Below are 22,975 nucleotides of genomic sequence, written 5' to 3'. Positions count from 1 at the left end.
TCAACCGCTGCGCCACCGGGGAGGCCCGTCATTCATATTTTTAAGCAGATTTGTATCTTAAAAATATAACATGTGGAAAGCTAGAGAATCCAGGAGAGTTAGTCTTTAGAGCCTCATGTTCCTTCTTGTTTGTATTGGCTACACAGTAGTAAAGAAATAAAAGCAATGAAACATTGAGCATTGTAAACCAATGTTGCCTCAAAAATAAAAAATTAAGGGGCTTAAAAAATATTTTCTAATTCATGAAAGAAATGCCTAGCCCTTAGTACAGTTAATAGATGCTTGTGGAAATGCAGATAGACTTTAATTTCTGATAAATCGGAGCTCCATTTATTGTTCATCGCAATTCCTACATTGTTTTATCCCAATTAAAGAGAACATGTGTTGTTGAGCTACTTTGGACTCAGCGGAGGACTTGTGTCTGGGACAAGTGGTGCCTTTAAAATGCTCCCTTGGGTGCAAGTTGACAGAGTTGAAGGTGGTATAATAGAAACAGGATCAAGCAGCAGTTTCCTGACTCACCTCTTGGTCTAACTGCCTGCATGCCAAACTCAGTTTTGCCTTTGGGATGTTGCTTTTGAAAGCCTTCCAGAGTCCTCAGGAAAACACCTATTGGCAGTACTGACTACGGCCTTGACTTAGCTGCCTGCCTGTAACCATGCATATTTACTGTGGCATTGTCTCATATCTTGAACTCTTCATGTTCCTGGTTTGGATCCCTATCCAGCCTGTACGTCAAAAGGCAACAGTTGGACCTCCCCAGGTGGTGCAGCGGTTGAGCGCTGGGCTGCAAAGCTGCCCACAGCCTCTACAGCGCCAGTTCAATTCCTGGCCGTTGGCGAGGGTCCCACATGGCGCGCAGACCTCTCCTGCCACCTGCTGCTCCCCTCAGCAGTGTATTTCGTCAATCTACCTGCTCTGCTCTGGTGAATTCTCTCACCCTCCCGTGCTTCTGACTATACCCAGTGCTTGTATAAATGAATAAATAAATCTTTTTTTTTTTTTTAAAAAAGAGGCAACAGTCAATTGTAATACCTAAATTGAGTTTTGCAGGGAATTCTCTTGGTAAACTTTGGACTTAAATATTATTTTGGATGATGAAGGGGTAGATAAAATACCTAAGATCAAATTTTTTTTTTATTTGAATCTGTTGGTTTAATTGTGGGCTCACTTCATGAAATACAGGTTTGGGATATAAGTTTCTCATGATTCAACCTTAACTCTTTACCCCAGACACACGAGTATTTTATATGTCTGAACAACAAAATACTTCTCTTTTTTTCTTGGAGCAGAGGAAGTGGATTTGGAGAAAGAAGAATAATGTTGGAGACTATTGTATTGAGAGGGCACCTTCCTGGTTTAGGGAAGGTGCTAGTGACAGACTTTACAGAGAGGAGTGAGATTGTATAGTGGAGACAGATGGGGATTTCCTGGTAGGATGGTTACATTTTTTGGTCTCTGGGCTGATAATAGAGGTTTCTTTGTTTAGAGACATGGGTGAGAGAAGGGGCGCTGCTGGAGCCCTTTAATAAAGCCTTGGAGGGCACTGGGGAGCAGGGCTGCACTGAAGAATCCCTTGTTCTTTGGAGCAGTGGGTAGCTTGAAAGATTTTGTCACAGGCCTCCCACCTGCACCACTACTCAAACCCCACAGAGGCCCGAGTAAGGCATTTTCTTCTGTTTTACCTCTAAGCATAGCCCACCTCCTCCAGTAGTAAAAAGTAGGCAACAGTTATGTAACACTTTGCTTGTTTTCAGATACTGTCTGAAGTACTTTATGTGGATGCATTAGTTTTACCAACCACAAATGGTGGATACTATCTCCTCCATCTTCTAGATAAAGAAATATAAACATTAGGTAAATTTGCTTAAGGTCATTTAAATGCAGCATGATATAAAACACATAAAGGTATATATGTACATGAAACCCTGGTCACCATGTCCTGAATACATAAAATTTAGGTCTGCTTCTGAAAACCAGGCTCAGTGTTTTTGAGCAGCCATTTACCCACTCGAGAAGTCTGGGCAGTGATTTTACATGAAGTAGAAATGCCTGGGGCATTTAGAGCTCTCCACAGTGACTTTCTCTTTCCATTCTTGCCTCCTATTTTTTCTATTCAAGTTCTGACCAAAACAAACTTTGTTGATACTTCTGAGATACCTTTATCCTTACAGCCTCTCAGTTCCCTTTGTCTAGGTATCCTTTCTTCAGATGTTAAAATCTTACTCATTTCTCAAGTCTCAACCCAAAGACTGCTCTTCCATTAAGTATTTATTCATTTAGCTAGAGTGTATTGACTAAATGTGCAAGACTCTCTGCCAGATCTCTTGTCAAGAGTAATCCTGAGATCATGGTTATGATTGTTAATAGTAGTATTTATATTACAATAGTAATTGTAAACTCCTGTAATGTTTACAGGACTATTTTGTGCTTTATACTCATTTATTTAATACAAAACTCCTGATACTGTTTTATGTTCTGTTTCAGTTTTCTGATAAGATTAAAACTTTTAGAGTGCATGGGTCCCAGCTCTTGTTCTTTTTTATATTTGATAAATTGCCATAGTGAGGATATATATATATATATATATATATATATATATATATATACATATACATATACATATATATATTACCATAGTGAGGACACACCGTAGCTAGTACAGTGACTTGGACATAGTAGGAACAAAAAAAATAGCATTTGAATCGATTTTGATTTATACCCACTGTTCTATATAGCAATGTCTTATTCAACCTCCTCATACAGATTTCCAACTTCTCTTGAAAAATAAAATCTGACAATTCTGGACTTGCATTCCTGCAACATTTTGCTCCAGTTAACCAGCCTTTGTGTTCATTCAGGGCTTGTGCTGTCAAGCTTTCTGGAGTTCCTACTACTTGATAATGCCTTGCGCCAGGCCTTATAGCATCTGACTTTGGACCCCTGTGAAGCCAATGCAGAGCTTAGATTTGAGTGATAAGTCGGCCCTGTCAGGGTAGGGCACTTGTGGTCATTACACAATGTAGCCACCCAGGCTGCCCGAGCAGCTCTTTTCTGTTATTGTTCCACCAGCAAGACTTGAGCCATCCTTCTAGCTGAAACATTTCTCTAGCACCCACTTAACGGGGGATATGCTGGGTTTGTCACATGCCAGATGAATTTCACAACCTTCCCATCACATGTCCTTGGCGCAGGATGGAAAAACACCATGGCAACACCTGACAGTAACAACGCTCTCATAAAATGCTTGGGCGGGGGAGTTGAGCTATAAAGCTTTTCTCAGGATATCTTTACTGGGGGTGGAAGCACAGCAACTGTCAAAAGCAAACTCAAGTCCCTTTGATACTTCATAGTGACTTGCTGAAGATGTTGCTGTTTTTCTTGCATTCATACATCTGTCCTAAACCATTACTTTTTGTGCTTCCTCGATCCCTTTTTGTAGTCAACAAATGTTTGAGTGCCTGCCAGTACCAGGCCTTGTACTAGCCACTTTGCATGTAGTAATGAATAAGAGGGATAATAAATATGTGTAAAATAAATATCACAATCGACTACAGTGATAAGTGCTATGAAGGGAACAAATGTGGAGTGACGGACTAACTGGGGGAGGGAGGTGGTCAGGCTACTTCAGGTGGTGTATGTAGGGAAGGCTGAGGGGAGTCATTTGGAGACTGAAAAGAATTCCCCTGGCAAAGGGTAATTATAAGTGAATTGGGGAATGAGCTGAGGAGGCACTTGGCATTTTTGAGGAACAGGAAAGTATGGCTAGAGCCATGCTATGCTGAGCTCCAATCAGAGACAAGATGAGAAACTTGCACTAGGCTGTGCACTAGGAACTTGCACTAGGAAGTGCACTAGGAACTTGATGAGAAACTTGCACTAGGCTGTGCACTAGGAACTTGCACTAGGAAGTGCATCACTTCCTTCTTAAGCAAGCTCTCCCTGGGCCTCCCCGGTGGCGCAGTGGTTGAGCACTGGGCTGAGAAGCTGCCCACAGCCTCTGCAGCGCCGGTTCAATCCCCGGCTGCTCCCCTGCCACCGGCGAGGGTCCCACACGGCGCAACAGACCTCTCCTGCCATGCCCGCTGCTCCCCTCAGCAGTGTACTTCGTCAATCTGCCTGTTCTGTTCCCCCTCTGCCTCTGGTGAATTCTCTCACCCTCCCGCACTTCTGACTGTACCCAGTGCTTGTATAAATAAATAAATAAATCAAAAAGAAAGCTCTCCACCACATACACACACACACACACAGTATATATGTGTGCATATAGTCATATATATACATGTGTATATATAAAGATGTATATGCATATACATATGTGTGTACACACACACATATAAAGTCAACTGAACTAAAAATATGCTTAGTAATATAGCTGATTTACATTCTGGTTCTGGTTTTTTAACTAATTTGCAGAAAGCAACAAAGAATTCTCAGACTGATACCAACCTATACAGACTGTACTTTATCACTGCTCTGTAGTATAGTGAGGAAAAAGGATAAGATGGAATGAGATAGGGCTATAGAGGTAGGTAGGAGTCACTTCAAGTCCAAATGTGCAGGTGAAGATCAGCTCTTCACTAAAATGCAATAATAGGTAAGTAAAATAAAAAGCCAGGTGACTCCATCGGACCCCTATTCAGAGTTTCACCATCTGAAATGGTACATAGAGAGCAAATAGGCTGCACTGAGGTAGGGATGGGGCATGTTAGGCTCTCCCTTAGACTGACTCAGGAACTAAGTTATTTGCCTACGCACACAACTTAAAAGTGTGTAGTTACAAATCACACATCAATAAATTTGTATAGCATGATCCAGTTATGTGTTTATTTTGCAAAAGCCAAGAGTTACAGCATAGGTTGAAGACGGTGCCCAACGGTATGTTTTGTTTGACAAAATACATTTTTGAGGAAAAGTCAAATTTATTGCCAACATTGAGAAAACTTGAAAATTTTGCAGATCCTGCCTAGTATTCTTACATGAGCCTCTTTGGAAAAGGAATGCACTTAACCAGTACCCACCACTCTTTAATGTTTTGTCTGATGTGTATAATACTTTTGGGTTATGCCGTATAGTGACAATGGCTGAAAAGTCTCAGTGGCTTACTAAAAGCTTTATTTCTGCTCACGCTGCAAGTCGACTGGCTCTGCTTCATGTCATCTTCATTTCAGCACCAGGGAACAGTCTCTGTGGTGCATCACTGGTGTTGAAGTAAGAGGAAAAGGAACATGAAGAGAAATGTGCTAATTCTTAGAGCATTTGCTTTTCTTGCATGGATCAAAGAAATGGTATAACTAACATGATGGCAATGGGGCTGGAAAGTTTAATCCAAGAGAGGAGGAGCCAATAATTTATGTAAGATAACAGTCTACCACAACTCTTTTGTGTAATTTAGATGAACTCCCTAGTTTCCATTGGCATTGGAGAGTATGACTACTGTGGCCTATGGAATTTGAGAATTCAAAGCTTTATCTTAACCAGAAGCATGAGAGTTACTCTAATCTTCCCATACTACTTCTGTCAGCACTACATCTATCCATCAACCTATCTATCCATTCATTTATGTGTCCTTGAATAGGTTAAGATTTCACAGACTTTTCCTCAGATGCCCTTGACTTACTTCATGTTATACTTAGGGTGCACAGACCATGATAATAGTATTAGGGAGCCAGACTTTGCAGCTGCTATATAACTCTGCTCTTTATTGCACCCAAGTATTGACTTCTAGAGGATGGGATGTTCTTTCAGAGTAAGCCATCAGTGTGTACTGCAGCTTAGCTGGAGTCTGGTGAGACTTGAATAGCAAGAACAAGTAAATAATTAGGCATGCAAAGCTGAGTATTTATTACACACCTTTTGTGCACCCAACTCTGCTCTTGGGACTGTGGAAAATAAAGTTCTTATTCTTGAAGATCGAGGAGATGTCCAGAGAAACTATGAAGGATGTAGACTTGTACACTGAGTTGTGTTAATTTGAGTTGCCAGTATGCATTGGCATAGGCAGAAGACTTGGTGATGAGGTCAGAATTAGGTGGAAGTTGAAGTATTGAAGGTAAAAAAAACATTGTGTATGATTTCAAAGATTCAGCTAGTTTCACTAAGATCCAGTCTATGCAAGAGAGATGGATGGGTTTGTATTCTCTTGGAGAGTTGAAGTATCTTTGAAATGTTTGTAAAGCTTTCTATTGACGTGGATGTTCTTGTTGGGACTTGAGTCATTCTTGTGATGAATAACAGGTGTGGTGTGAAGGTGTAGTCTCCACCCTCAGCGACCATGGGACTGTTCATCCTACATTGTCTTCCTTTGTTCTCCAGTTTGCACCACTAAGCATGTGCTGCAGTACTCTTGTTTTCACAAGTCATTCTCTGGTTTCCTATCTTGTTAGTGATGAGGATGAGGACTCTAACCCATGGTTATGAGAAAGATTCTCATATCAGCAAACTGACTGATAATGCTGTATACTTGTGATATTGGTATTTCCAAACCTTATTATTAAGGCTTTGTGGCTAACAAAGAGTAGGAAACTAGAAACAGCTAGTGAAGTATGGTGACACAGGTTGGTCTCTGGTGAGGGAAGTCATTAGAGTCAAAAACTGTGCTTTTCTTATTTCCAGCTTGGTTGAGTCTGTTAAGAAAATGGTACATGTGATGGTACATTTCCCATTTATTTTTTCTTGCCCTCTCATGTTTATTGACTCATTTGTGCATTCAAAAGTATTTATTTCCTTTCGTCTATATACAAGGTTTCATGCACTATTCTAGGTACTATCAATATAATAAAACAGTCCCTGCCATCAGACCACACACAGTCTCACATGAGACCTGCCTGAGCACCTCACATGCTCTGGAGGTCTTGAAATACTATAAAATCATCATTCCCTCCCACCTCTCAAAATTTTGCCCTGGTTTGAATTAGATGTCAGTTGAGGATAGCAGGGAAAATTAAATAAGGAGCTCACTTATTTTTCTGGGATTATCAATAGGAAGTTCCAAGGTGGCCTTGGAGAAAAAAAAATCCTCATAGTTCTTGGCTTCTGGTCTCCCTCCTGTGGCCTACTAGTTCTCACTGCATGTTTATCTCAACTTTACATTGGCATCCCTTTGGAATGAGTCCTGGGGGGTCCTGTTGGAAACGCAATCTCAGATGATTTATTCCCTAACTCAGGAAGCACCAAGGAATAGTAAATTTTCTTTATAGTAGGCCCACCAAGTTGTACATATTATACATAGAACTCAGTTGTTGAGTATAGGAAATATAAATTTCATATTGCTCTATATTGAATATCTGCATTTAATTTTACTAGAGAAATGAAAAGTTACTGGGCCTATTACTAAGTATGCTTTGTCATTGTACATATTTAGTCAGGTCACTGTAAGTTTACCACTGCCTTTTCTCTATTGTGAAAAGAACTCTTGTACAGTATAGCTCAAATGTTAATCTTAGAAATGTTTACTTCTGAACTACTTACCCTCAATTCATGAGAGAGAAGCAGTGCTATATGATGAGGAAATTATGTACCTTTTACTATACCAGTTCCTCTTTAACAAATCAAAATACCAAGACACACCCAGAGAGGACATTAGCTTTTGGATCAAGCGTTCTTCAGAGACTTGAAGGATGAGTCTGCAATTTATGTTTGGGCTTCTCAAGTATCTCTGCTGCACAGCCAAACACAATCTGTCCCTCATAAAAATAAGGGTAAGCTAAGAACTTTCATATTTGTCTTAGCAAAAAGCCTCATTCTTTATTGGAACCCCAAGAGGATACCAAATGAACATGGTGGAACATCAGAATGCCAAAGACAGACCTTATTGACAGGAAAGAAAGATGGCTGCCTTTATATTCAGTGAAAAACTAGATCCTTCTTAGAAATGGTAAAATAACCTTGCACAGTCAGTGTACTGCCCTAAGTTGGCAAATATAACATTTTAATAATGTTATATTAAATAACATTTAATATACTATTAATAATATAATACATTTTAATTTGACAAACTCAAGAATTTGGTAGGAATATAAAGTTGAAAACCAGAACAAATATCAACTGTCTGTCAATTGCAGTTCATTATTTTTTAAGCAATGCCAATCAAGGAGAAACTTACATTTTTATAAGCCACGAAGCTGAAGGTACATATGCTCCCATTCAGTCCATTTATACATATATTAATATATACACATACACATATTTATAGTCAAATAAATATTTGATTATACTGTTTTGGATATTTCCCTAGGTAAATTTATGAACTTTTGCTAGACCAGAAGTTCAGCCCATCACATATCCCTAAGATCAAATTTTAATTTCACTTAGAAATACGTACTTCTTAACTATCCTTAATCTATGAAAGAGGTAGTGACATTTAATGAAGAAATTATATGCATTTTCATATGCCATAAAACCTAGTGCTTAGACAAGTCACTGAGTTTCTAATTCAGATAAAAATCTTTCAGTCAAGGACTGAGTCAAAGTCATAGCTATTAGATGGGAAGTTAGGATACCTGGCTTTTGGGCAAATTTTCTTTTTAACCTTTCAGGGTTAAAGATGCATATAAGATGACTTGGGTGCAGAGAGGGGTGCTTTTCATTTCCTTGGGACACTGCAAGTACACTCTAACCTCACTCTTTATGCAAAGCATGTTTTCTATACATATGCTCTGCATTGACATTGAACCCTTACTGGAGCAACTCATCTCATTTGTCAATGATTGTTAGTGAGCTAGCAATCTAGGATATTGCAAAATGGTTCTAAGCATTCATTTGCTATTTATATGGGAACTACTAGTACCACAGATTGTACCTACCTCATAAAGTGGTTGTGAGGACTAAGAGAATTAATAAACGCAATGTACAATAGTTTGTTACATGCGGGCATTCCAATTTTCTGATGACAGTTGTACACCACTACTATACTCCAGGCTCTTGACTGGAATGATAACAAATAGCCATGTTCTTGGCCCCTGTCAAACATATCATGTAGTGTGGTGTGAGGATGATAAACCCCAATGCTTTCAGGCCAGTGAATGCACACAGATGTAGGTGCAGCTGGGATCGGGGTGCTCGGAGACCATATGCCTGGCTGCAGAGGGCAGGGACAACACCATCCCTGAGAATGGCTTAATGTGGCCAAATCTTTCTTAAGAGAAGTGAGAAACCCAGGGCTCCCTGGTGGCACAGAGGTTGTCTTAGCACTACCACCTCTTTGGTGCAAGTTTGATCCCAGGCTAAGAGCTAACCCACATAGCTCAGCAGATCTCTCCTGTGTTACCACTGCTCCCCTCAGCAGTGTTCAGTAGATCCACCCGTTCTACTCCCCACTCTTTCCTGCACCTCTGGCCTACACGGCAGCTTTTCTATGCATAAATAAATCTTTAAAAAAAAAAGGTGAGAAATCTGCAGACTTAGGAGCACTGACAATGAATGTTAGTTTAAAAAGCAACAAATACTTTATGGGTTAAAAGCCACTTCAAAAAGAGTGGTTCTTGGAGATGCCAAAGAATAACTTTTAGACTGGCCAGCTGTTAAAACCCTAATTCCCCTCTTTTGGGGAGCAGCCCAACCAGATGTGTCAAAGTTTGCTTGCAGATTTTAATTGTCAATTTTTCCACAAAATGCACAGAATTTATGTAAATTGGAGTAGTGCAAGGAAGAATTGAATGCTTAGGAGTGTCTATCTCCCTCTGTGACCACTCAGGCTAAGGCAGGAAGAGGACTGGGCCAGGCAGGGCTCATTGTGACAGGGTCAGACAATCACCTTTAGCCAGAGAACACAGGACACTGTAGAGCACAGACGGGCGAAGAGTTTAACACAATTTATTTTATGCTTAAATAATTGACTAGGTCATCCAGTGTATGGTTTTTCATACATATGTCATTAGAGCTATGTATCAATGAATGCTGATTTTATATGAATAGAATCAACAAATTAAAGAATTTCACCAAAACCCAAATAAAAATGCCCTTAAAAACACAGCAGCCTTATTAACCTAATATGACACTGCTAGAATGGTTACAAATGATTGGCTTACTGAAAGGTGTCTACATCTTATAGCCAGTACACGATACAGTATTAATTTTACAGCGTGCTGCCATTCTACTAGCTAAGGATTTCTGTTCAGTCCATTTTAATTACCCCCAAAGGGGGCCTCCTATGAGCACCATCCACCTCTAAAGCGGCAAGCATTACCCCCTTTTAAGCACTAACAGATAGCATCCCCCCACCCCCTAAAGCAACTACTGTATTCAGTTTTTTTTTTTTCATTTTTAGGTCATTTCATTGAAAAATTGGCAATAGCAACAAATATTAGATGAAGGGCTTTGTGTTTACAGATAAAATCTTCTGTGTTGCAGTATACTGTAGTGTTTGCAAAATTGGAAAAGATTTAATCAAAATAAGGTGATACACATGCATCAAAATATTAGTATTCTGAAGAAAAATTTTTTCACAGAACTACAGAATTCCTCATTTTGGGAATTATTTAAATTTGCAGCAGATTTTAAAGTTTTTTTTTTTTTTTAAAATCAAGCTAGCAGTTTTGCATATACAAACATTATAATTGCTAATATACAAGAATCAGTGAAGATCCCCCCATCCCAAACCCCTCCCTCCTCTTCTAGTGAAGTCACTCGAGACCCTATTATGTTAAATGCATTTGCAATATTCTGTTTGTGTTCTAAGAGGCAGTGCCTTATCAACATTTATTCTATTTTTCTGTTAGAATTTATACAGTGTTATTATTTACAGCAAAACTATAGATGTTTTAAAAAAGAAACAAATAGTGTTTATACCCTGACAGTTTGGGTCCAAGAAAAATAAGGCGAGAGCTGTTGTGGATTTAGTAATTTTAGTGTTTCTCTGTGATTTGATCATCATTCCATCTCCTTCTGTCCCATCTGACGGCAGGAATTTCTTCCTTTTGTAAAATGACACCAAATTACTTGAGATAAACTGTTAACAGCATGGCTTCTTGTATATACACTGCATTGCTATTTGCACACGTGCCAATCCTGGGAATGAAAGTGAATTTCCATGCTCTGTAAATTGGCTCATGCTAAATTAAAATGTGGGTAGTTTTCTTTTTCTTTTTTCCTTTTTGCATAAAAAAATCATGCCATTAATGTGTGGAAGCAGCAAATACACACACCCTCCTCTGTGACTTTATACTTCCTGCTGACATCTTCCACAAATTTCTCAATACTGGCAGTAAAATTCCATGATCCTGTGGAAAAAGAGACAGCAGGTAATGAGATTTTTTTTTATCTTTAAAAGAGAACTTGCCTAAGTCTTTCATTCAAAAGAAAAGTGTGAGAAGGGGGACCTCTACTTCCTTATAGCAGTTTTATCAAGATGCTTTGATTAGGGTTACATTCTTGGTTCTGGTGGCTCAGCCTGAAAGACCCCCTCTGGGTCTGTTTCTGATACTCACTTTACCCTCTCAGGTATTTGGTACATTTACAGCTCTTTGGGCCTCAGGCTTAACTGTAAAATAAGGAGGCTGACAGAGGTGTTGAAACTTCCACCAATATAAAAAAGTCAGGGGTATGAGGTTTTCATGGGCACAAAGGGCCAGGTATCTGGAGTCAAAATATAGCACCTCAGTCAGGTCTGTATGTTTTATAATGTCCCCATTCCCCTTCCTCAAATGCAGATCACCTTTCAAAAAAGGGAAAGCACTGATATCATTATGAAAATGCTTTTCCATATGCAAATTAAAATAAGACTATCTCCTGTTATGGCCAAGATTACTTTTCTTTCTGTTCCACATAAGTCATGAAAGGATAAATTTTATTTGAGCTTTTTAATAAATGTTCCACTAAGAATATCTTGTCATACTGGATAAAACCTGCAAAGTATCAGTGTTTTATAGCCAGTCTTAATATGTCAACATAAGTCACTATTCTTTATCAGGTGTTCTCATTTTCATAAAGTATTGTTCTTGGTATGAACTTTTTCCATAAAACAAAGCTCTTCCTATTTATAAGTCCTTCTTCTTGTTCAGTATGAAAGGTGACTTTTCACCTTTCACATATTTTAACTTAAATAAATGCCTGCCCAAGAACAAGACTTAGTCCCATAGAAAGCCTGAGTGAGGCAAGAACAGTTTAAGGAACAACCCTGTTGGCTCACAGGGTGAGCCACACCGACTATTTTGCAGGTCTAGAAAAACCTTTAGAATTTTGCTTCCTGGGGGGGGGGGGGGGGTGTCGAGGGCAAGAGTGTTCCCAATGACCTTAGATTGGTTTACCTAGCCCAGACAAGTTTCTTTCTCTTTAGATGGGCCACCCAGGATACCTTTGCTTATGTAAACATGTTAGTACAGCACTTCCTCTGCCCACTGCAGTTCGGGCTTCCTTTTTTGTTTTAGAAGTGCTACTGGCCTCTGTGCCCCAGCTCACTACTGTTGAGAGCCAAGAACATCAAAGTATCAATTCCTTCTGGAGTGATTTCAACACCTGCCCTCTTCCCACAACTCTGCAGAAGTTTCAGAGAAGTGACCTGATTCCTTTGGTCAGGCTACAGCCCAAAAGGTGGGCAAATCAGAGTAAGAAGATCATGGTTTTCTCACCTCCATGTTTCCCTTCTATTCCTAATCCTCCAGGCACCAGGCTTCTTAGATGGCCCTGTGACAGTTTCCATAGTACTTTCCATCTATTTTCTTAGGGAGAATTGTCAGCAATTTTTTCTAGTTGAGTACCTCCCTCTTTTTAAACTTAACTGCCACGCAACACATCTAATGTAAATACATAGTTTGGTAACTCAGCAAATTCATAGAGCTGTGCAATCAATCACTACAGCCCAGTTGAACCTTTTTTTGTTGCTTCATTTCTTCCAAAAACCAATCCATCTCCCCAGGTTCATCTTGCAGTAAGAAATAGGTCTTTCTCTTATCACCTTAATGCAAGTGAACATTATCATTATAAATTTTTTAGATTTTAGAAATAGTGGAAATATTTCCGTAATTTAAAAAATGCTATTAAAAATGCCCATTTTATATTTAGGTATAACTTGGGGATGAGTTTAAAATCAAGTTGGGAGTTCTTATAAATCTCTCTTGCTCCTAGTCCTAGTCATGCAATCAGTGTGTTGGCCCCACCCTCAGGATTGCAGGAAGTTCATTCATTGAGAGAAGACATCAGGTAAGTTTGGTGTTACACAAAAACATGAGAGCCTGGGCTGAGTGAATGTATGGCTATTATAAAATACTGACACTGGACAAACTGTGATGAGGGCGCCATCTGATGGGAAAATGTGAGGGCAGGAGCTATCAAGACAACATGCAGAAATAGAATGAGTCCTGTTCCTTTTCTGGGTTTAGATAATGAATCTGAGACAGAAGTATTTGCATTCACGAATCAGCCTGCTTTTGGTTTTTGCATGTCTTTCAAACCCAAAGGTAGTAGAAGCCAACACAAAACCAATCACTCCTTTTAGTCATGTCACTATAATTTTTTAAGGAACATTTTAAAATATAAAAAACAACTATTCAATGGATTCTCATGTTTGTTTATAGTTCACAGATGAATGTTGTACTTTCCACTTTACATTTCTAAGCTAGAACTATGCTTTAGTTAAAACCAACCTTTCCCTTTATAGGGACAAACTGTGGATATATCAGTATTTTTTTTTTTTTTAATTTTCTAGTGCTTAGCTTAAAAAAAAAAAAGTCTTTAGCTTGGTGTCTCAAGCTTTCTTCATTTCAACCCAATGAATGATTTCAAGAGTGATAGCCACTTTTCTACACTGAGAAGCTTTGTTTCACAGTCTCCAGTGGCTCCCACCCATAGTTACATATTTGAGTAATCTAGGGAGATTACAAAAAATCCCATACTAGTTCATTTACAATTTCTTGGGAGGAGGGTGGCCATGGCATCAAAAAATTTCAAAAAAATAAATTCTAGATGACACCAATGTCCAGTCAAGCTTAAGAGCCAGTGATGTGTCTGGGACAGTGCTTCTCCAGGTTTAAAGTGCATGCATATCATCTAGGCACCCTCAAGTGTGAATTTTGACTCAGTAGACTGCAGTAGGACCAGAGATTCTATAATTGGAGTGCAGGAATGGTGGCCCATGCCAGTCATCAACCCACTGGTTCCCAACTTCCTTTTCTTTGCTCATGACTTTTTTATCCACCTATATATTATATCCACTATACTTCCTCTATAACTCTGTTCTTTAAGTTAATTTCAAATGCCTCTGTTACAGCTTAAGGAAAATGTTTTCTCACATGCTTTCCCTACAGCTCACTAAGAACATGTAATTCATAATGATAGTTCCTTTCTCGTAGCCCTGTGCAATTATTAAAACAGGTATTCTCTTTGCTTTACTAATGATAATAGCAAAATTCTGTAATGAATGACAGGTCTAGATTTTAACCTAGATCCCCTGATTCTGTCTCCAGGAAGTCAGAGCTATAACCTGACTTGCTTCCCTCCAAATTCAGAACCCTTCCTGTGCCCCTACCCCACCAGAATTAATTCTAATTACTTTTTGTAATCCTAATGTAATTTAAAAATAATTTCCAGTTCATGTAGGGTTGTTCTTCAGTTAATACCAGTAAGTGGGTGTAATTTGTTCTTTTCTAGCAAAATGTGATTTAAAAAAAGGGAAAATGCTAGTTTATATTTTGGCAGTGAAAGAAAAACATTGACACTGATAAGAATAAAGTTGGAAAGTTATTTTTATGTGGCAGGCATTTCTATAAAGTGGATTAATACATTCACTCCTAATAAAAATGAGGTACTGTTGTTTCTATCATGTTATAGAAGAGGAAATAGTGGCAGAGGCAGACCTGTAAGCCAACACCACACTCTAGGATCCTTGTTCTTCACCTTGAAGTCAAGGCTTCTGGTTGTGCTTTTTTTTTTTTTTTTTTTTTAAAGAATGAAACAAATCAAGGAAAACATGACATATAACCATATATACCCTAAATTAATTCCAGAAAAATATTCGGTGTGGCCAGGAAGAATCCTGCATTTGGAATGAAGCTATTCAGGTCATAGCTCTGACTTCCTGAAGGCAAAATCAGGGAATCTAGGTTAAAATCTAGGCCTGTCATTCATTACAGGATTTTACTGTTTTCATTAGTAAAGGAATGAGACTACCTGCTTTAATAGTGCACAGGGCAACAATGAGAAACCAGTGATAAAAATTAATTGAAGGTGTTCGGAAGTGTATGCCAAGAACATATGCAGATTTGCTGCTGTTCTGATTTGCCCACTGTAATGTTCCAGCTTCCCTGGATGCTGCTGCTTACTTCACTGGTCCCTGTAATCAAAGTTCTTCCAGGGAGATTTTCTTGCCTCTCTTGATATTATTAATAGTTGGACTTACTAAGTGCTTACTATGGACCTTCCGGCCATTTTTTAAAGGAAATTTATGTGGATGAACTCATTTAATTCTAACAAGTCAGTGAGAAAGGCATTGTGTGCCAAAACTCAGTAATATTCCTGACAATTTCATCCACTCAGGCCACTTGCCTTCTCACCCTGATGCCAAAAATGACCACACTAAGATGTGCCCTGACTTCTCAAGTCATTGACAAATAGTGAGGGCATTGCAAACTGAATATCCATAAAGCTGCTTCAGGCTACCTCAAATCCTAGTTTTGGGGGGTAGGTGGTGGGGAGTCTTAGGTTCCTTGTTTTTTATTAGTATCAGGGTTACTGCCTTTCATGTAATCACTATCTTTAACCCTTATTCCTTATATATATAATTCATATATATAGAATTCATTTGGTAGCTATATTTTGAAAATGTTCCTCAAATCTGTCCTTTCTGCTGCAATGCTGGCCCTTACCTTGTAACTGAGGTCTAGTGTTCAAACTCTTCTGCACTAACTCCATCTTATTTCCATGAAGGTTACCTAAATCATACCTGATCATGTTATTCTCCTACACAAAACTTCCAGTGGTACCCCACTGTCTCCAGGATAAAGTCCTGAGCACACCACCTAAGATCACGCACTGCCCTGTATCAAACTACTCTTTCTTCAAATGCCAATTCAAATACCCATTTCCAAGAATGAAGTGAGTTGACTTTTCGGTTTCAGACTAAGGTGCTGGCCCTGGGAAGCATGCACACTATTACCACTCCCAGCTTCCATATGGTGTGAGATCCTAGACATTTCTGCAAGGGAGGTTTGAAATACAGATATTCCAGTTGTCATGACTTCTAGCTGGGACACTCTTCTTACTATATAGCCTCAATTATCAGCACTGTAATAGTATTTTCGAAGTAAACATTTGAAGATTATGGCTATCTTAAAAATGACTGTGTGCTGTAAGAACAAAAAACTGAGTATTTACATTGTGTAGTATATGAAGAAATTTACTTCAGGTTGCCTTTGTACATCTATTGGATTTGAAATTTGCTTTTAGGTCTCTAAGAATCACTAAATAGTATATATATTAATGAGTAAGAGTTAAAGAGATAAATTCTGGAGAAGTTCAAATGTCATTATTTTCTTCACCAGCTTTAGGACTTTCGTAAGTCACTTTTCTAAACTTCAGTTTCCTCATTTATAGAAGAAAGATAGCACTACTTACCACATAGCATTATTTGGGGGATTATGCAAGGTAAATATAAGTAATGCTCTCACCTCATACCTGGCTGATAATTGCCATCATCTAACAAATGATTATTGTTCATAAATAATTTTGGCAAGACAGATAAGTATATTAGGCAGGGTATCTGGCAGAGTATCAATAACCTTGAGTTCATGTACTAGCTCTAACTATTGACAAGTAGCTGTGAGATAGTAGAAATTTCATCTGATCTGAGCATTAGTGTCCTCATCTCTTAAAAGAGGAAAACCAAATTGACTTGATGGGACTATGACTTGTTCAAAGGATTAAATAGAACACAAAGGTAAAAAGCACCTACAAATCACCATGTACTATGTATAAATCTTCATAGTTATTTTAAGACATTGGCTTTCCCCTCACATTAAAAATAGGATGGTTGTGACTCAGTACTAAAGAACAGGCTTCAATATAGCTCAAAAATCCAACTGGTTCTAAAATGGGAAATAAAAATTTTGATGCCACCATCTGAGACAAAGTTTGGCAGCATTCCTCTATGTTAGCTGTTCTTACAAAAAAAAAAAAAAAAAAAAAAAAGGCAGGGCTCTTAAAATCAATGTATTTGCAAATAGATTTTTTTCCACAGCTTATATTCAATGCCCTGGAATTCCAGGCTGTATTCTGTGACTCATTTCCTCAGTTCACTTACGGAAGATAAACACCTGGAGAGTAAACTGTGGCAGTTTGTTCTCTGATGGCCACAAAGAATATGAGATGTGAAATTTGGTTTATGCTGGATTTATCTTCACATTTATATGAATTCTACTCAAGTTTTCTTCTCCTTTAAATGGTGTAGAAAGGGAGCCAAGGTCCTGACAATCACTTCGCAGGGTGGATTATTTATAATCTCAAAGTCTCTGGTATATTTAGTGATGAAGTCATTCCTATATTAATACCCCCTAATGGACCCTGGCAGCAATAGCACTGGCATGTATATTTTGGTGTCATATATTGCTAAATATAGATATGTGCTAAGTTGCTAATCTTTTAGGAGCATACTACAGTTGACTGAACTCTTCTTCTATCACTTAGAATTGCTTAAATTGACTAATTTAAGACAGCAAACTCATTCTTAGTATTAATCTGCTATACACACAGGTTTAGCAGTCAGACATGCATAATAGGAGGGTTCTTTCTAGATGCTGTTAAAGGTAATACCAGTTTAAGTTTCTCATTTCTCACCCTTGTCATCCAGTAAAAAGCAAGTCATTTCAAGGTCTCTTGCTTCATCCTACCTCTTAATATCCCCCCTGCTTCTGCCATAGTTTCTTAATAATCTTTCTGCATGCCCATTATTGCCAATTCCAATTCATTCTGTGCACTAAAGTTAGTGAATGACATAGAACATTAATTGAATCATATCCCTTGCCTAAAAACCTTTCAGGGATTCCTGTGACTTTTAGTATGAAGATCAGAATCTGTACAGAGGCTCGTGAAGCACAAATATTTTGATCTCTCCCACTTTTCCACACTCAGTGACAAAAGTCTCCTCCCAGACAATGGCCTGTTCTCACAGTTCCTCCTTTGATGTTTCTACCTACTTTGGGCTTTGCAGAATGCTATTGCCTATGCCTACAAGACTATCAAAAATACCATCACAAAATTCCCACCACTTACCAGAAGAATCCTTATTCTTCCTTTGAAACTCAGTTTAAATATCACTTTCTCAAGAAAACATCCCCTCTCACAGCAGACCCAGGTCAAATCTCCAGTTAATGTGGTTAAAAGTGTGGACTCTGGGGGCAGCCTGTTAGGGGTTGTATATTCTACCACTTTTATTTATGTGGCCTTAGGCAATTTGTGGCCTGTTTCCTCACCTATTAGATGGGGATGATAGAGGCACCTATCAAAGAGGCTTGGTTGTGAAAATTAAGAGCACATGGGAAAACACTGGGGAGATCATATATACTTAAATATTTCCAGAGTACTCTGTAACTTAGTTTTCTCGCCATAATATTAGTTATGATTAAATCTCCAAATGCATATTTGTGCCACAGAAATGTTGTTTACCAATGATTTCTCAGTCCTTTTCTTCAGCATTCCAAATACCATGATGCTGGTAATTGGGCAACAGCACATGTATAAAAGTGAAAACTGGAATCTATTTGCTCTTTGTTATTTTGACTTATGAGGCTTAGAAAATTGTTGAAAAGCCCTAAAATCATCCTGCTTTACCTTACAGACTTACAGAGAACTTTTCAAAGCTCTATTTGCTTTTTCACCCCAGTGGCCTTTCTAATTGTAGGCTATGTAAAAAGAAATAGGACAGAGTAAAATTTAGAGAAAATAATGTCAAAGGAAAATACTCTTATTTATGAAGAAAAATTTAGACAAATTTAAACAAAATTCACTAAACTTTTAACAAAAGGATTATGAGTAACCTCCAGTTTAATTTGCTTTGGTTTGTATGAAATTTATAAAGTTGTAGACAGGGATTTCAGGCCTTCAAATTTAGAAACCATTGTTGTATTTAAGAAAATAATTTTCATTGCTATTCTGCCAAAATGATGAAAGACCATACCCATGCAAATCTCAGAGTAGTGCATCTGTAAGAATTATTTGTTACCAAATAGTCTTGCTGTTACATTGTATAATGCTATTGCTACTGAGCCTTTATCTTAGTAAAGCCTCAAAAATCACTATTTACATTTGCTTCTGCAAACATCATCTATATTTTAATTCCTGACTAATTTTTAGGGAAAAATTTATGGGTTATGACCTAGAGTCAAGTTTTAGTGTACATATGCACACATACATAAACTCCAAGGATTTCCTATTGGATATTCAAAGCTGTTCTACTGTCACGAGCACACATACCTTGACTGTTCCTGTTACGAGTGGCTCTTCTTTTCCACATGTCGGATTTCTTTCTTCGTCTTCACCTTAAAACCTTCTCCCTGCTTTAAAAAGAATATACATTAAGATTTCATGGGAAAGGAGTGTTATTTATAAAGCAGTTTTCACTCTGGTCTCTTCAGGCTGGATTAGGGTAAGTGAAACACTGTTTAAAACACTTTGTCACTTCATGTCCAAAAATACATACAGTCCGTTGGTTTTGACCACACAGCATAGCATCATCAAGGCAAGCTAGAGCATGGTCAGAATGAACACAACATTAACTGTACTTCACAGTAATTCAGTAGGTTAGTGATAAATGGAAAGAATGAGCAGCCTGTTCATTTCCAATAGTAAGCTGGAAGAAATCATCAGTTTAGCATTCAAGACATTCAAACCCCAGCTACTAAATATATTAGTAAACTATAATTTATGCCTTTTTAAAGCCAGCAGTTTTAAGTCATTTGTTGTAAAGAGACTGAAATTTCTCAGTGAGGCACTGATCGTGAACTAAACACCATGGGGATGCTGTTGATCTGAGGGCTTAAAAAATTTAAATTTGTGGAATTACCAACCCTCTCCATTTAATCCAGTCCAAGCAGGCATCCATTTCCCCTTAAACCAGACCTCTCTGCACTGAGCACCAGGGCCATCCTTTTCTGAGAGCAAAACTACCAAATATCAGTTTAAGATGGAAAATATAGTAGCCTTTTCAATGTTCAGATTTAGTCCTGAGAAATTTTTAGTTCCCTTTATTCTTATGTAAACACAGGCTATTGAATTTTCTATTTTTAAAATGAAAAGAGTAACAATCTAAAAAGAGGAAAGAAATGAAAAATAACCAGAGATGTTTTCTCTAGGAGATGGAGATTCAGTTGCTGAGTTATACTACTCAATGATAACTTTGGGTCTTTAACTGACACAGTGTTGATATACTGTTATAAACCCAAAGAGGGGAATACAAACTTCCCCGAGGACTATGAGTGTGTTGGTGATAGGTGTGGTAACAGACACCTGAAGAGATGAAACTTTTACTTCTGACGCATATAGAGTGTTATAAACTAGTTACCTTAATAAACAATTAGTTTTTAAAAGCCATAAAATATTAGATTTGATGTAAGCTGAACTGAGCATTTTGCCTTTCTACTGAATAAACTCTGCACATTTGTTCTTTGTGTCCCAGGCAGGTGCTTGACTTCAGGTAAAACACAGGGAGGGGCCAGGCCACTGCCAAGGGGCTTGATGGTGTACAGGGGTTTTTTATTTTCTCTTAAGCACTTGAACCAAAAGGTTCTAACTATCACAAATGAACTTATTTATGTGAAAACTATGAAGATAGTAAAAATATTTAACATAAAAGAATGTTAGCAAGAATTCTTTTTCTTTGGTCCTGATCAAATGCCTATGATGTCAAAAGCAGCAAGATGCTTTAAGCTGTCACACCACAGATGCCAGCCCATTAGCAGCATTTTCTAGAGTTCACAAATCTTTTATCCTCTCCTTTCTCTTTGGCAGTCCCTTGCCATTACCACGTCAGCATGTTTTCTTTCTTGCGGGATAACAATTCGTCTTAATACTTTCCGAGTGATCTGTAGAAAGCAATAGTGAAAAGTAGAGGTTTTTTCTGTCTTCAATTTCAAGAGGCAGCACTACATTAAACAAAGAGCAGAGAAGCTATATTCCAAGAGAAACATGAAATCCCAATGACGATTACTTTTCTGGTGATGAGGGTGCCTTCTTCATCAGTAAATTGTTCTTCTGTGACAGATTCACCAGGAATGGTTTTTGCTTCCTCTCCCTAAAGGAGGTGGCATAGAGATTAGCAACATCCTAAATGGACAGATCTCCACACCACTCCATACACCACACACATGCTCTGTGGAACTGTAGGTGGTATAAATTCTTCTACTCCAGTGCAAGTAGACAAGACTAACTCCACTGCTGGTTATCTAATGGTCAAGGGTATTCAAAGCTTTGACCTTCAAGTACATAAGATTGATGTTAGTAACACACTCCAAGGAGGAAGAATTTGAAAATGGGCAATTAGAGGATGGAGTTGCATGCTGATGTACATACCAGAAGGTTTCATTTGTTGGGGAAAATAATCCGACCAATGAACAGAGAGCTGATTTGATCAACTTTGAGTATAGTGTTTCTTAATCCCACCAGATCTTTTTTATTTTTGTGGAGTGCATTGTCTAACTTCAGTTTAGTTAGAATCTTATTTGGGGCATTATATTTATTTATTTATTTATTTTTTAAATAATAAATTTTATTTTTATATTCCCCCATACAATTGCAAACGCCCCATTCTGACCCCAATCCTTCCCCTCCCGCCCCCCACCCCCCAAAAAGTGTCTCTGGTTCATAGTTTTTTGTTGATTTTGATTTTCACTTTCTTATATCTAGAAAACTTAAATAAGGGACCAGGCATTATATTTATTACCATTTGTTTCATTTAAGAATTGCTAAGGATAATACTTGTTTTTGAAGTGCTATCAGAAAAGTTCAGTGTTGAAAGAAAATCTTATTTTTTAGACTGAGTCTTTCAAGCTCTTAAAATAAAATAATGATCTTCAAGTGAAGGGGCCCTATGTGACCACTGATTAAAGATAAAATCAGTGTTAAAGGTATTTATTATCTTTCAGCTAGTGACTGGTATCTGATTTATAGGGGAAACTGTTAAAGGTATTCTCTGGTCATTTTAAAAAACAGTATAAATTCTTAACTCACCAAGTTGGAACCTTACTTTCTTGCATTATAGAGCTTGGTAGATTTAGATGACTCCTGAATTATCTTTCTATTAGCTCTCTGATTATATACTAAGAAAAACCACCCAGACTATAAAAATAGGAGTGCATTTGCAATACATTATATTCTTAACTGGTGATCAACCTTGGGTTAGTGCTGCATACAATTTTGAGGAACAAGGATAAACACCTTATGTTCAGATCTATTCTAGGGATGGACTGTTTGTCAAACGTGTTGAAAAGGTTACTTGGATAATGCTACAATGCAGTGTGCTGTTAATATTGTGAGAACCTGTAGGTTTTGTTTAAGTTAAAATGGTTGATCCTAGAAAGAAACCATCTGCATTTCGGGGAGGCCAGGTTTCTAACTGTGTTATTTAAAGGAAAAGCATAGTAGCTCCGATAACTTTGTCAGTGCGAGCCAATGGTGAGAAAATTCTGATTGCTGTATGTCACAACCAATAAAAAGGCAGTTTTGGTACCTTGTTTTGCTAAAAATATTTTTTTTCCCCTCAAAGTGACATGTGACCCATTCTTATGGCATGTAGGTTCATAGATGTAAGACAATGGGTGGGGCATATGACTCATTTTATCTCACTGTGGTATAGGTGGGAAGAAGGTAAAACATGTTTGTTGCTGCTCATGTTAATTCTGAATCTTGCTTATGATTAGTTTCAATAAAGCATAGTTAAAAGACAGAAGGAAATTGGAAAAATCTAGATGCCTACAAGCACTGAAGTCAAATATAGCAGAAAGTCACAAAAAGTCATAGAAGGTTTCACTATGCTACTAGCAATGTCCTGATGTTT

At 38.0% G+C, this 22,975-nt stretch overlaps 1 protein-coding gene across 4 annotated transcripts in view; it reads right to left on the bottom strand.

Moving 5' to 3' along the window:
* Positions 1-9,390: 9,390 nt before the first annotated feature.
* ANK3 (ankyrin 3) overlaps positions 9,391-22,975 on the bottom strand; it is a 322,189-nt gene continuing 308,604 nt past the window's right edge. For 3 of the 4 annotated variants that reach the window (XM_054690069.1, XM_054690067.1, XM_054690070.1), the window contains 2 exons: positions 19,399-19,481; positions 9,391-11,219 (listed from right to left, as the gene is read on the bottom strand). In XM_054690069.1, coding sequence (XP_054546044.1) covers positions 19,413-19,481 — 69 coding nt within the window. In that variant the 3' untranslated portion in view covers positions 9,391-11,219; positions 19,399-19,412. The remainder of the gene's footprint in view (positions 11,220-19,398; positions 19,482-22,975) is intronic. The other variant, XM_054690068.1, reaches the window with a different exon arrangement.

This window comes from Talpa occidentalis, unplaced genomic scaffold (genome assembly GCF_014898055.3).
Source record: "Talpa occidentalis isolate TD23 unplaced genomic scaffold, MPIMG_talOcc4v2.1 talOcc4.8, whole genome shotgun sequence".
Taxonomy (NCBI): Eukaryota; Metazoa; Chordata; class Mammalia; order Eulipotyphla; family Talpidae; genus Talpa; species Talpa occidentalis.
This window is presented reverse-complemented; position numbering and strand designations above follow the sequence as displayed.